Source organism: Camarhynchus parvulus, chromosome 23, assembly GCF_901933205.1.
Source record: "Camarhynchus parvulus chromosome 23, STF_HiC, whole genome shotgun sequence".
Classification (NCBI taxonomy): Eukaryota; Metazoa; Chordata; class Aves; order Passeriformes; family Thraupidae; genus Camarhynchus; species Camarhynchus parvulus.
Window position 1 is genome coordinate 3,801,858 of NC_044593.1, and position 14,863 is coordinate 3,816,720.

General features: G+C 47.0%; 1 protein-coding gene across 3 annotated transcripts; it reads right to left on the reverse strand.

The window, feature by feature from the left end:
• Positions 1–3,858: 3,858 nt before the first annotated feature.
• Positions 3,859–14,821, reverse strand: MTF1 (metal regulatory transcription factor 1). 3 transcript variants are annotated; one of them, XM_030964748.1, is made up of 11 exons: positions 14,757–14,821; positions 14,052–14,502; positions 9,586–9,824; positions 8,935–9,066; positions 8,334–8,407; positions 7,682–7,815; positions 7,197–7,274; positions 6,457–6,559; positions 5,371–5,927; positions 4,541–4,607; positions 3,859–4,438 (listed from the first exon to the last, which is right to left on the reverse strand). In XM_030964748.1, exons 2-11 carry the CDS (start codon positions 14,457–14,459, stop codon positions 4,044–4,046), a joined length of 2,187 nt encoding a protein of 728 aa, XP_030820608.1. In that variant the 5' UTR covers positions 14,460–14,502; positions 14,757–14,821; the 3' UTR covers positions 3,859–4,043. The 3 variants fall into 3 exon arrangements, with proteins under 3 accessions (XP_030820608.1, XP_030820606.1, XP_030820607.1); XM_030964746.1 differs by having other exon boundaries at positions 5,371–5,930; XM_030964747.1 differs by lacking the exon at positions 14,757–14,821 and adding an exon at positions 14,648–14,708 and having other exon boundaries at positions 5,371–5,930.
• Positions 14,822–14,863: the final 42 nt, after the last annotated feature.

Below are 14,863 nucleotides of genomic sequence, written 5' to 3' on the forward strand. Positions count from 1 at the left end.
AGAACCCAGCTTATCTCAGAGCTGGAAACAGCTGCAGATCAAGGACAACATTGTGGATGGCTCCAGCCATGCCACCCCCAAGAAATAAGGCAGAAACAGGACATCAGAAACCATCTTGAGGACAAATTTCAAAGGTGCAACATTGCCTGTTTGAAAGCAGCTTGTCACTTGTGTTCCCACGTGGGTGACAGGACGAGGACAAGGGAAGGAGGACACACATCAGGGGACACAGCATGTCCAACAGGAGTGACAAGCAGCCCCCAGAAAGCATTGAGAGAAAAGGCTGCTGAAGCACAGTGCTCTCAGAGGGTTATTTGCATAGATTGGACGTTTGCTAACGATGCATAATTTGTCTGGGGCACGGGGAAGGGCAGCACAGCACCCACCACAGCTGTTCTGTCAGACAGACACACAGACCACGCGGCACAAGGATCTTTAGCTACAGGTATTGCACCAAGTTAAGTGCTCATCTTTGCACACCCCTGTTTAACTTTTACTCAGAGCAAAAATAAACTTTGTGAAAGTATATACAAAAGAAATTGCAGCAATTGGGTTAAAGATAAAATAACCTAAAGTGCATTTTTAGATACCGGTATGAGGTTCTGCAAACTTGTCTTCCCTGGGGACACTCAGCATTACACGAGTGTCCAACTCGTACTTTGCTCCATGTAATTCAGTACCAGCATTCAATCAGTGCTGATTTTCCACCCCACCCCCCACCCCCCACCCACAAGCACAAAAAGCAATTTCTCCTACCTTCAGCTGCACGCCAAGTCTGCTCATTTTGGGTCCTTGCTTGGTGACCCAAGTCAGTAACTCGACCCTCTCCACATATTTGAGTTTCTACACCCATCTAGAAACTATGAGTGACCAAGTAAACCCCCACTAGCACAAAACAGGTGACCTAGAGCAGTGCACTTTTGCTCTCTGACTGATAATTACAGGGGTTCATGCAGACTTTGTAGAGGCAGGCATGCTGTTCCCAGAGACTCCAGCACATTAACCCTTTTCTGGGAATCCAGGGCAGAAACTCTCCCTTTCATTAACCATGTAATAGTGAATATGCTAAATGCTGGGGCAGCAAGGAGAGGACAGGAAAATCTCTGGCCTTGCAGAATCTCAGGGCTTTGCTGCAGCTGCCCTTGGATCTCCTTCCATGCCAGCATAGCACAGACTGCCCTGGAGCACAGTCTGATCACACACTACTGGGGATGATGCAAATGTGAAAACATCTCAGACACACGCAGCACAAACACTCTGGAAAGCAGATGGACAATAAACAACAAAAGCACACACACCTGTAAAACACAGTGGATGCACAGCCTGTGTGCTCATAGCATCACTTGCTCCTGCCTCAGTACAAGCTCTAACCAGTTCCACCTGAATTGCAGCCTGCCTGATGCATGTAGAAGAAGGCAATGGCAAACCCAATGCACCAAAGAATCAGCAGGACATAGTGCTTTTCCTGGAACACAAAAAAAAACCCAGTAGCTGTGAAGAGAAACAGCAGAGATTGACCCTGGGCACTGGTGCCCATCACTGCAGCTTCACATTGAGCTTCCCAGTTCAGAGACTTTGGTAGTTTCTTCTACTCATTTCAGTCACAAAAGTATTTCTGAAGATGCTCTCTGGTCCAACCAGAAGAGGGTTTAGGTTGACTAATTCCTAAGTAGCAAAAGTAAAAACGCCTCCCTGAAGGCTGTGAAGGCTCAGAAGCGGTTGCTAAGTTGCCCAGCTGTCACAGTGCAGGCCACATCTGGGACCCTTGTCCCCCATCAGAGGTAACCCCACAACTCCTGGGGAATCTTCACACTCCTGCATCAGGCACACACCCACACCCACCCACCCTCAAACACCACAGCTGCACTTGGCCAAAGGAAATGCCCGAGGCCACAGTGAGAGGCACCAGAGGGACCCCCAGGCAGCACTCACTCCCCTCCCAATGTGAGCTCTAGGCAGAGCAGCTGGAAAGAGACTCCTCTGTGAGGACAGTCCCAACCATGCAGGCTTGGGACTGTTTTTTGTGTTCAAATCAGTTCTTGCTGCCATGCAACTCAACTGCAGCACAAAAGGAAGCTGGAGGAGAAAAGCAAAGTGGCCACCACAAGGATTGCCATGACAGGAACAAAACAAGAAATGCTTTGTTAACCTGTTGTGTGGATGCCAAACCTTGTTGCTGCACAACAGCCCTGCCACACACACCCAGAGGAAACACCACCAGCATGTGTGATGCCCTCGAGTTCATCCCTGCAGCTGCCAGCCCTGAGCTCTGTGCCCTGGCACAGACACACGGCGTGCCCCAGGCATGGAATGCTCCTGGCACACTGGACAGTCACAGGACACGGCTCTTTCCCTTCTGCACCTCACCAGAAGCTGTGCAGGAGGGGAAGGCCAGCTCCCTTCAGCCCCTTTCACCCTGCCTGGGCAGTGCATTCTCAGGGGAACAGCACGAGAGGAGGCTGATGCCAGTCTCAGTGCTGGCCAGGCTACACTGAGCATGTCACAGGAGGATGAAACACCTGCTGATCACCAGGGTTCTCCCTCCCCAGAGGTACAGAGAGCAGCTCTGATCAAACACAAAGAGTGAAAGATCTCTATCCACTACAGTTTGTATTCCTAAATTGAGTGCAGGGACACTCCCCGCTAATTGGCTTACAGTCATTATCTTTGTATCTCACTAATGACAACACTGTAAACTGAATAAAGACTATTTAATATTCTTTCCTTTAACACAAGAAAACTGACAGCCAAAGCCAGAAAGATGGATAGAAACTATAAAATTACATATTTTAAAATAATGCAGCATAAATAAACCATTTAGAATGAGACTGCATTTATTGCAACATTACAGGCTTTTTGGTGGAAGGGGGGGGTTTGGATTTGATTTACCCTGAGTAGGTTAGAATATAGACTCTCAGTTTGATATGAAAAACTATTCTGTTGAGCAACATCTTTTAGTCAAGAAATAGCCCCGTGCACAAAAAGCTGGCATTGCAGCAGGCTGGAGGCAAAGTCAGGCAGAAATTATATAGCTCACTGGAAAAAAAAGAAGCATGTATGGACAACTGAAGGACAGACTCACTGAATTCCAACTGAATTTATGTTGAATCTTTCTCAAAATTTTCTTAAGGGTTGTTCTTCACAAAAGATGAGAGTAACCAGCAAAGGCACCGTGCTCCTGATTCAACAGTCCCAGGGTAAGGATGATGACTTGTTGCTGCACAAAGCCTAAGAAATCAAAAGAGCAGCAGGCACCAACCTGACCACACCTGGCACTCACTGCACCCTTTGGAGAGGCCAAGAAAACAGACTCTGGAGCCAGAGCCAGCAGCAGCTCTGACTGTGCTTCCATGTTGTGAGACAGTGTCTGCAACACACTTGAGCCCTAGTGGAATTAAATGAACAGATCTATTCTGAAATAAACTCCCCCAAAGCTCCTGGAGGCTTCAGTAAGAGCAGCAGTACACAGCAAAACCAGGCACCAGCTCCCCATCAGGTATGTGACCATCACATTCCAATCACACTGCAGATAAATCCTCTCCCCCAGCTATGCCATTTCCTCCCCCACAGCCTCCTTTCCTGGGCTCCCCTTTAGTGCATGGTTAGTAGAGACATGAGAGACAGGAGAAGATTAGAGACCCAAGAAGTTGTAACAAAGACCCACTTGCTGCCAGTACCTTAATCCCAAACATAAGTGATGTGCAATTGGAGACAAAGTAACCCCCCTTTTCCTTTTAAAAATCTTTTTGCACACGAGTAACCTTAACTTCTGTGTTCACATATGACAAGCAAAAGTGACAGACAGTGCAGCCAAAACAGTTCATATATAACTTAGCTATTTCTTTTTTTTTTTTTTTACCTTTTCTTTTTTTAGATAGAATCTCAAAGGTGGATGTACCTGGGACGTGACTAAGATGACATCCGTGAAGCAGAAATAAGCCACAAAACTTCCAAAGAGGAAGGAATAAGAATCGATCCTTCAGTTTCTGCTTCTAAGGAGAAGGGTTTTACCCTCCAGGTGCAAAGGAAAATCTGGAACATCTTCACTTAGAGAAGTTGCTATTCAAACCAATTTCTTCCTCACCCTGCAGTAGTGCTTCAATTGGAATTACATTAGACGGGGTTTCAGGGCTTTGGAGGGACAGGAAGTCCGATACATCCATGGCACTTAATGTTTCAGTCTGGGAGTCTGAAGGGTTAACTATCTGACTGCTCTGCCCACAAGGAGGAGGAGCAGAGGAGGAAGGAAAGGTCTGAGGCTGCAGCCGGGAAGCTGGCTGCTCCAAAGCTTTTGAATCAGGTGAGGAACATTCCTTCTTCACGGTGGAGGTGGCTTTGTCCTTGGCAGAGTCTCTGCAGGCACACTGGCACTGGCAGGCCTCCTCCTGCTTGATAATGATAACAGGAACGCTGAGACCAATCTGCTGCACAGGGTTTCCTGAAGGTGAAACAAAGAAAAAACACAATGGAACTATGTAATTTCACAGCAGAGAGAGAAAAATCAGCTTTGTTCAATCAATTCGTTCAGTGTCACGCTTACCTGTGTTACCAGCTACTGGTAATGCAGTGGTAAAAAACACCTTTTCTACTACTTTTGGAACTTGTGGCTTTAAAGAAAAAACACAAACAAGAAAAAAGTGTGAATTGACTCAAATTAAATTTCTGTTGTTCAAATTCTAAACAGCTATATACATATTCCAAAGAGACACACAGGAAAACTGGGCTCATTGTTTCAGTGGTCCTAAAGATTTGGCATAACACTCCTGCATTATCTGCTGGCGAACTGAGCTCGTGGGTTTTGAGAATTCAGTGACTGAATTCTTAAACACTGCTCTGTGTGCTTTCACTGTCTGTACCTGCAGCCACTCACCCCTGTCCACCTACAGCTGAGAGTCTAAAGTGGCACCAATATTGTCAAAGAGAAAACTCCTCAAGTTTCAGCTATCCAGATTTACTGGAAAACCACAAACATTCTCTTTCCAGAAAATCTCTTTTCATTATCAGTCAAAATTAGGCAGGGACAGAGATTACAAAATGCCTAAACACAACCTTTACAGAGGTTTTTGTGCTTTTATGCATGAAAAGCAATACATTAAGGCCCACGTGTATCCCTGTCCTGGATAAACACACTGACACCTGCTGGCAGAAGTCCCCACGAGGGGAAAGAAGAAAAAAAAAAGATTTTTCTGCATCCTGGGTTTCTCTGTGCTCTAATCATTTCCCTGTCCATTCCAGGGGCTGCACTGCTGATGTGCATACACATTAACATGACAAACATTATACCACACTGCATCCTGGGGTTTATCTTACAGGTTTGACCCCCTCCCTTTTCAAAAGCAAGGGCTCCAAAGCCCTGCTGGATGTACTGACCATTTGTTCTTGGCTTTGTGGGGAACCAGTGGCACCATTTAAGATCCATTGTAAGTTCTGCTCTCCCATGACAATGCTGGGCTGCAGAATGGCGGTGCTTGGAGAAGGAGTAATGGTTATAGTGGGGTTACTGGTCAGAACAGGGTTTGCACCAACAGGCACAGTCTGAACTACAGCTGGCAGGGGCTCAGTGGCACTGGGGGCTGTGGGGGCAGGAGCCCCAGCAACCACTGACAGTCCCTGAACGATGGGCTGCGGCGGAGGCTGGCTGTGCTGCAGGAAGTCTTGGTGACTGGCTGCAAACGGTGTGCTGTGAGGAACAGGCACTTCTGGGGATTGTAAAACAGTAGCAGGATTCCCAAACGCAGCTGGCTGTGAGCTGGGTGCGATGGAGGAGGGAGCAGCAGGGGCTGCCGAGGCTTGCAGCGCTGCCTGAGCCGGCTCAGGGAGGCCGAGCTGCAGGACCAGGGGGAGGGACAGGGAGGCTGCGTCTGCTGCTGGGGGCGGGACCGCAGCCACCGAGTCTGCGTCGCCGTTAAACGCTTCAATCAACGAAGCTGCTGAAAGAGAAACAGAAAAAATATAAATACATCCATTCTCATTAGGTCTGAACTGATTTTTTAATGAACTTACCAGCTAGCTGATGGGTTTTTGCCAAGTAAAGCATTAGCACGTTCCTATCTTCAGATTAGTGCTTAAAAACAACCCTAGACAGCTAAAAGTAGCTGCAAATTCAGGAAGTTGGTAACACTGGGCTCTACACTGAGCCTGATCAGGCTCATCAGCTCTCTCTAATAAGCTTTTTATCAGTTGTGCAGCAACTTCAAGAAAACAGGATGATGCTTGAGAGCTCCAGTGCCAGTACTGCAGGACAATGTGCTGGGTCACCTCCCCATCACTGAGTGTCACACAGTCTGTGCACACCATGCACCCCAAAACCCTGAATTTCAACCCTGAAGTTAAAGTTCTTTTTGCTTCTTAGAGTTATGCTGGGCATTAAGCTTCAGTCTGAAATGCTGAATTCAGTCCACGCATGCAGAGCTGTCAAAAAGTTCTCTTTGACAGCAGTGCAGATACAACTGGTACCTGTCTGCTGAGAGTCATCCTGATTTGCAGTGTGGTCTGGGCTCTGAAACATAGACTCAAAGATGCTTGCTGGTGAGATTGTGCTGAGGTCCTGTCCATGTGTCTGACAAACAAAAACAAAGAGAAAGACATCAGACAATGTTGCATCTCAGGTCTCCACAAACCCCAGTCAAGCAGTGTGGCTGTCAGAAACACTCCTCCAATGAACCAGCCACCCTCAGGAATGGCAACACCCATTACTTACATGCTTTAAATTTACATCTAGTTTTTATTACCTGTAATCAAATTTACCAACAAAATTAGCAACCCCTACAAAAATAAGTAACTTCTTCAAAAGCAAAATATATTCCTCTGCATCCACTCTTTGTTTAACCCTTGTTTCTTGCAGTACTCCATCAGAAACAGACATTGTTTGGCTGCTTGAAGAACCTTTTCTGGAGCAGAAAAAAATAGCTCCATTTTATATCCTGGATTATGCAATTCTAGTAATCCACAGGAGCAGAATGCACACAGGAGCTGCACCCTGCTCCCACAGCACAAAGAACAATACATTCTCCTCAGCATCTCATTTTCCTCTATGTAAAATCCAACTCAGTCAAGAGCTATCAAGAAGCAAGAACACTGTTATGGTAAAATCAGATGCAGAGCTTTCTACAGCAGGCTGAACTATGCACTGCCCATTTTGGAGGACAAAAATCAAAACTCAATGAGGATGAGGCAATTCCAGGACAATAACTCACTGGGTTAGAGTTCTCCCGCAATTCTGAATCTGTTGATATGAGGCTTAAATCACTCAGACAAAGTGAGTGACTTGTATCCTGTGAAAAAAAAGAAAAATAATTTGAATTATATATTAAAAGAATAATGTCAGAAATGTTTTAAATTACTTTTGAGAGTCCATGCTTTGCTTATATGGGACCCAGGTCTCAGTTCTAAAATCAAAGGAACAAGATTTTTAAGCAAAGGATATTTAGCAGCTATCAAGGATTCTTAACATCTCAGTCAAAGTACTTCCAAAAAGCCATATAACCCAAAATTTTAAATTAGCATAGGAACAAATCAACTTTTAGAAAATAAAAAAAAAAAATTAAACCTTCCCAGTTAGTATTTGAAAACCCCAGTCTTAAATGTTACACCTGAAGAACAAGCTGCAGACCAAATGATTTCTTCCTCGAGGTATAGTTTATATCCACCTAACACAGAAACATTAAGAAGTGCTACTAACCTCAGACACATTGTTATTGGGAAGTGCATTATAGGTATGTCCCTTCTCATGACCTTTCATGTGACTCTTGAGACTGTACTGGGTGCTGAAAGTCTTCTCACAACCATTGCTGGGACAGAAGAAGGGTTTCTCCCCTAGAGGCAGCACAGAACACATTTAACAGACTTTAAAACATCCTATCAGACACACTTTTAAAGCACCTTTCAGAGCAGTATTTCATACAAACAAGACATTTTCTGCCCCTTTACACATTCAGTATTCCTGGGAGTCCTGGGAGTGCTTCCACCTCACCATGGGAACTGACATACAACACAATATTTAATTGGTATGCATCATTACTGGTACCTTTGTGAAAACACGTTCGTTGAATTCAAGACCTGTCAAGCATAAACATAACTGCATAAATGGAAAATTTGGATTGGCCTGGTGCAGGAGTTTGCACTTGGCCTTTTTTAACTCATGAGGTTCACATGGGCACACTTCTCCAGCCTGCAAAGGCCTCTCTGGATGCCATCCCCTCCCTCACACGTGTCACCTCAGCCACTCAACTCAGTGTCACTCTCACCTATAAATTCATATTAGGATTCTGAGAGTTAATATAAACTTAATAAGCTCAATTAAAGAAAATTTTTAAAAACCCCATAGAACTTACCAGTATGTGTTCTAACATGTGTTTTGAGGTGGTGGCTTGCAGCAAAAGCCTTCCCACAGCCATCATGCTCACACCTGAATGAGGCATCACAGGACAGTCAGCATCAGCCCCCTTCAATGCATTAGCTACAACCTTAAATCACGCTTTGCAATAGTCCCAGCACTCTAAAAAGCAGGCCCAAAGCTAAGCTCTGTTAGAACCAGCTATCTCCCAGCAGCTGCTGCACATGCTACACACATCACAGCAGGGCTCTGAGCAGGACTTTAAAATCCAAGCACAAAGGCAGTATTTGGTGTGTCTCCTCCATGGAATACACACTGCATCGCAGCAGAGAGCAGCAATGTGTTTTAAAAGATGCTCACCATGGCACAGGTTTATGTTTAAAAAATTACCTTAATTATTTTTGCCTTTTAGGACAATCACTGCACCCACTGTTAAAGGAAACTGGGGAAGCTCAAGAACAACAAGGCTCCAATGCCAGCCAGCCATCTTCACATTTCTCAGGAGATCATCATTCCATTCAGAGCAGTACCAGCTGCTTTTTGGCACAGGTGCCTCATTACCTGAGCCACAGGAGCCAGCACAGCAGCCAGCAACTCACCGAAATGGCTTTTCTCCTGTGTGTGTTCTGATGTGCTTCCTCAGGTCACTGTGCGTTGTGAAGTATTTGCTGCAGCCTTCTGATTCACAGTTAAATGTTTTCCCTGTGTGAAGCCTTTGATGTGCTTTCAACCTAAAAAACATGTCAAAAAAATCCATCTTAGGACTGGTAGGATAAGACAGACTTGGCCTGAGGCAAGCAAGGCATTCTTTCAGATGTGCAGGACAGGATCAAAGACTGAACATATTCTGACAGGAGGTAATGAGCTCATGGAAGTGACTGCTATCAGTTCCAAAGTCCTCCAGCAAGGCTGAGAGACCCTTGTGTTCATCCACCACCTTCAATGCTACTGGAATATAAAGAAGTGACCACAGTTCTGTCATCCTACCCTTTAGACAAGCATTGCCACTCTTGAGGGGTTTATATTTGTACCTGTACGTGGAAGAGGCAAAACAATTGTATTCAAACATAAACACAAAGCAGATGCAACCTGCAGAACAGCAACAGCCACACCTACAAGAAAATTCACCAGAGCCTTCTCACCTGGAGTGCTGAACAGCAGCTCACCTGTACAATGCTGAACAGCAGCTCACCTGTACAGTGCTGAACACTTTCTCTTTCTCACCTGTACAATGCTGAACACCAGCTCACCTGTACAGTGTGTTGAACGCTTTCTCACAGCCCTGCACGTCGCACTCGAAGGGTTTCTCCTTGGTGTGCACCCTGACGTGGATTTTGAGGCTGTAGGAGGTGAGGAAGGCCTTGCCACAGCCCTCCTGGTTGCAGACAAAGGTGTACTCCCCCCGGTGTGTTTTCTGGTGCGTGCGCAGGTTGCCAGCGGTGCTGTAGGTGCGGGGACAGCCCTCAAAGGTGCACTGGTAGCGCTTCACCTGAAGGACAAAATGCTGCATGATTAATAATTTTTAATAGTTTCTGGAATCCACACATGGATGTAGTCCTCTGAGGAGGTCAAACGACAGATTTTGACCCCAAAGCTGCCCCAGAAAATTTACTGCCGCTTAATTCTCTGACAAGAACATTTCTGCTGCACTCTGAGAGGAAGGAGCGGCACATGGGGAAGCAGCTGGGCTTGCAGAACAGGAATCCAACAGAAGGGGGAAAAGGAAAGACATAATCCAAAATTTTTCTAGCCAAAAATCTGATAAAACAGTTGGAAAGAACATGGAGGCGCCATCACACCTGTCCACTACCCACATGTGTAGCACCTGCATTTTAGTCTGGTGCTTCCTGCAGAGCTACTCATTTGTGGAGCAGGGAGACAAAGGAAAATGCACTGTCACAATGCTCAAACCCACTGCTGTGTGCTGAATTCCCATCAACACCTTGAGCAAAACAGTTTTTACCATCTCCCACGGTCTAACCACCAGTCCATTCATTACTTCACTCCCAAATTCAGTGAACCTTGTTCTTTCCTTCTGTGGCTACTGAAAAAGGCAGTGCCCAAAGTGAAATGGATCACACCAGGTCACAAGAACACCCAAACACAGCTGTCACAGATTTCTCAATAAGCCACTGAGATCCCCAGGACAACTTCTCATGCAACTCCATTTGGTACAGGCACGAAGGATCATTTAGAAGTTTGTGCAAGTGGTGACACCTCATGAAATCTCATCCTCTCTTGTGAAGCAGAAGGAATACACCCCTGATCTGCCTGAATAAAGTTATCCTCCACCATTAATTACCACACTGATGGCTTTCATTTGACTGTTAAAGTTCAGAAACCTCAACACCTCACAGTGATTGAGGAGGCCAAGAGACGACTTGGCAAGTCACACCAGCTATAAATCAAGTTCCAGGCAATTCTCCATAACAAAACAGAAATAGCTTCTTGGTTACTTCCAGCCTGTTTGTAGGGGACAAAACTGCCAGCAGGATTCATTTAGGAAAATTCTATAAAGCTGTGATCCTTTGTGTATTTCAATCGATGGTTTCTTGTTGCTCCCACAACAGGCTGGCAATCACCTTCACCTTACCTCAGTAAAACCTTTGGGAAATGCTAAACCCTCCTGTGAGACACACAGGGCACAGAAATACCATAATGTGCTGGGTTTGACTGGGATAGAGTTCATTTTCTTCACTGGTATAGAGCATGTTGTGGATTTGTGCTCAGCACAGGGCTGATGATACAGAGATGGATTTTTTTAGTGCTTCTCATTCTGCCCCACCAGCAAGGGGCTGGGGGTACACAGGGAGTGGGGAGGGGACACAGCCAGGACAGCTGACCCTGAGTGACCAGGGATACCCCAGACCAGGTGATGCCATGCTCAGGATAGAAAGCTGGGCAAGGAGGAGGAAGGGGAAACATTTTGTCATCTCCAATCTCTGTTAGGTGTGTGTTAGGCTGAGCTTCTGCCTGCCAGGGGAAACAAGGAATTCACCCCTTCACATTTTCAACTGCTCACTCAGCATTCTCAGAGGAGGAAACAGTAATTTCACTCTAAGCAATCTACCCTTAATTTACAGTTCACATCAAACAGTAATTTCACTCTAACCAATGTGCCCTTAACTTACAGCTCAAATCAGGCAGAAGTCCTTGGCCATTTATTACCACTAAACACCCAAGAACTGCAGCATGGTTACAGTGCAGTTAGGAAGTCTGAGGCAGCCACAACATGGGAGCACACAGCAGTAACACACCAGCACAGAAAACACATTTTATTACATGAGGAGGGTGCATCATCCTCCCCCAGGATCACCAGATCCAGTACAATTTGTGTATCAGTGCTGAAATAAATGTTCCTTGTCACAGCTTTAAGGCAGCTGGAAATTAACACTTTACAGAACATTTCCCATGGTACACAAGGGATCTGACACAGGCAGGAACTACCTGAAAATCAAGGGAGGGTTCTGTTAAGCTTTCCAGGTGTTTACATTTAGGTTTAGAAGAAAAAGGACAGTATTAATTACAGATTAAGCTGTTTGGTTCCCAGCTGTCACTGCCCATGTGTAAGGGAAGGTGGCAGTATCAGTTTAATGGCCTTGCAGTGCTCCCCCTCCCTCAAAGGCCAAATCTTTATTTCACAAATCCTTCCAAGCAGCAACATCACCACCACCTTCTGAGCAAAACAAACCTTTCTGTGGAGCACCACAGCATTTCATTCTCTTTTCACATCAGCACATCAACGCTGCACACTGTTCATACACACAAAACCATCAGAGATGGATCTGAAAGCCTCACAGGGACAGCACCAGGGCACAACAGAAAGCAAACAAAGCAGCAGAGGCCAAGCCCTGGGCAGGCAGGACAGGGCCCAGGGACTCTGTGGCTTTTGGCCAGGGACAGTGAGGTGCTGCTGGAAGAGACATGGTCCAGCATTCACCTCAGAAAACTCGTTGTGCAATAGGCAACAGGGCTGGAGAAAGCAGAGCCTCACACCCTGGTTCAAAGTCTACAGTAACTGCTCTGTTTGCCTTTAACTCTTCCTGAGCTTACCACGTTCCCCCCAAATGGCTACATTTTCTGTGTCACTGCTGAACAAATAACTGGGTTTGAAATAAGAAACTGTAATCATGTTTGTTCTTACCAACACAGTTACAGGGAGATGTACAACAGAATAAAAAAAGCCAAAGGTACTAAAGTGCAAAATCCCTTTTTAGCTTCATAAATGTCTAAGGCTGACCTGAAAATCTAACACTTTAAAACAATTATCTCAAGTGTTAAAACTGTTGCAGATGTTTTGCAAGTACCAAAGAACAGAGCTGTTGATTTTCAGAGATGACTCAGATGTTTGGGACCTTCAGAGCTTTCTTTTCCTCACCTCCAGACAACTTATCAGGCCTTTGAAACAGGAGCCAAAAAGGCCTTTCACACGTGCTCAGTGCCACTGCTCTCACATTATGGTATCACTGTCCTCTGCTCTGGAAAATCAACTCCAGAAATGGAAAATAAATTCATATAAAGCATTTCACTAGGAAATTTCACATCCTACAAGCATTCTCTAAAAAGTAAAGGTGAAAAAATGCAGTCAGTAACTGACAACAGGAGACTCAGGCTCACTGAACACAGCCCAGAAGAGGACTGAGACTCCCCAGCTGCAGATCTGACCCCCCCAGATCCATTTCCCAGCTCTCAGCCCGATGGTGACAGCTCTGTGCTGATGGACAGGACCCAGTGTCACAGTCTGGGCCACCTGCACTCATCACCCCTCACACAACTCAGCTCAGGCAGGCCACAGAAGGAGCACTAAGCCACCCCTGAGCTGGTGTCACAGCCAATTTCCATTTGCTCTTGCACCCAAAAAGAAGAGTCCCAGGACAATCCCACTGTGCATCCAGGTAGAATTCATTGGGGAAACAGAATTAAGAGCAAACTCAAAAAGAAAAGTCCCAGGACAAGCCCTCCCCACTGTGCATCCAGATAATTCTGTTTCCCTAGTGAATTCTAAGAGCAAACTCAAAAAGAAGAGTCTCAGGACAATCCCCACTGTGCATCCACACAGAACTCATTCGGGAGACAGAATAAAGAGCAAACACCATTTTAACCATGCAGCCTGGCCTGAGCTTTCAAAACACATCAGATGGCAGCTTAAAGCTCCCTTCTTCTTCTCCCAGCATCCCTGTGACACAATAAAACTACAAATAACTTACAAATTGGCATCTCATGTGGTACTCCAGCTCCCAGCAATGGCCTGGCCCTTAACTGCAACCTGAATGTGCTTTTCTTGAGAATGTGGCCAACCCCAGAGGAACAGCTCTGCCTGTTTCAGCTGCCTCTGACCTCACAAAACAACGACCAGAGCAGAAGAAAACCTGAAGATCACTGAAACAACACAGACCACTGACACAAAGGTGTGCCAGTGCCACACCCTCCTGCCATCCAGTGTCACCGAGTGCCTTCTGGCAGGTTCCTAGGGCAGCTGGTGGTGTCAGAGGGAAGAGAAAGGGCCCTGGCAGCTCTGCTGGGACACGGCTGTCCCCAGCACACCCTGAAGCTGGGGATGACAACCAGAGCAGATTTACACAAAATCTCTCAAAAACGAGCAAAACCACTGCCCCTCTCCTGAAAAACAGCAAAACTGCTGCCCCTCTCCTGAAAAACAGCCCATTTTCAAAGCCTTTAAGGTGCACAAAGCCCAGAATGACGTTTGAGTACTCACTTCCTTCCTCTTGGTTTCTGGGCACTCAGACTGCAAAGTGAGAGTTGCTCCTTCGATGTTCCTTGGCATGGGAGTTGAACCAGGATTTATTGTCAGGTGAATCTGATCTGGAGAAATAATGTGTTGCACGTAACCCTGTGACATCCCTTCATGATCTAAATGAAATCCTTCTTCGTGACCCTCGGGTAAAAAAGGCAAGTGGTCACCGCACTGTCCTTCATCCTCCTCATCCTCCAGCACGCTGTGGTCCTGCTCGATGAGCACAGTTGTCCTGTCATACACCGTCCCGGACGAGGAGGACACCAGCCCGTTTTTGTCAGCGAACCTCATCATATTTTCATCCTGGGCTAAATCGTCTTCCTCCCCTTCATAGTAGATGGCGTTGCCCTCGGGGCTGTTCTCGCCCATGGCTCCGCGCCTCTCACCGCGAGCTCCGGCCGGAACGGCTCATCTGCAACACAACGATGGGCGGAGAGGGGGTCAGGCGGCTCTGCCGGCCCGGCCCGAGTCCCGTTCCACCCTCAGCGCGGCCAGTGGCGGCGGGGCCGGGCCGGGCCGAGCGCGGCGCTCCCGCCCCGAGCGCGGCGCTCCCTCACCCGGCGCACAGCCACTCCCCGTGCATGTGCGAGCCGCACTGCTCCGGCTCGGCTCGGCTCGGCCCGTCCCAGCTCCGCTCCCCCGTCCCGCTCCCCCCCGGCCGCTCACCGGGTGCCGGCGGCGGCTCCTTCCCCGCCCCAGCGGCACCATGATCGCCGCGACCCCGCTTCCGCTTCCGGCCGCGCGCCGCACGCCGGGAGCGCCGCGCCCGCCGC

What these genes read in the sequence shown, in the direction of transcription:
- MTF1 (XM_030964746.1), bottom strand. Translation starts at nt 14,459, where the DNA reads ATGGGCGAGAACAGCCCCGAGGGCAACGCCATCTACTATGAAGGGGAG. An exon ending in CAGAAACCAAGAGGAAGGAA is followed by an intron (nt 9,825 to 14,051) that starts GTGAGTACTCAA and finishes TTTGTCCTTCAG; the next exon opens with GTGAAGCGCTACCAGTGCAC. An exon ending in CCAATAACAATGTGTCTGAG is followed by an intron (nt 7,275 to 7,681) that starts GTTAGTAGCACT and finishes TTTTTTTCACAG; the next exon opens with GATACAAGTCACTCACTTTG.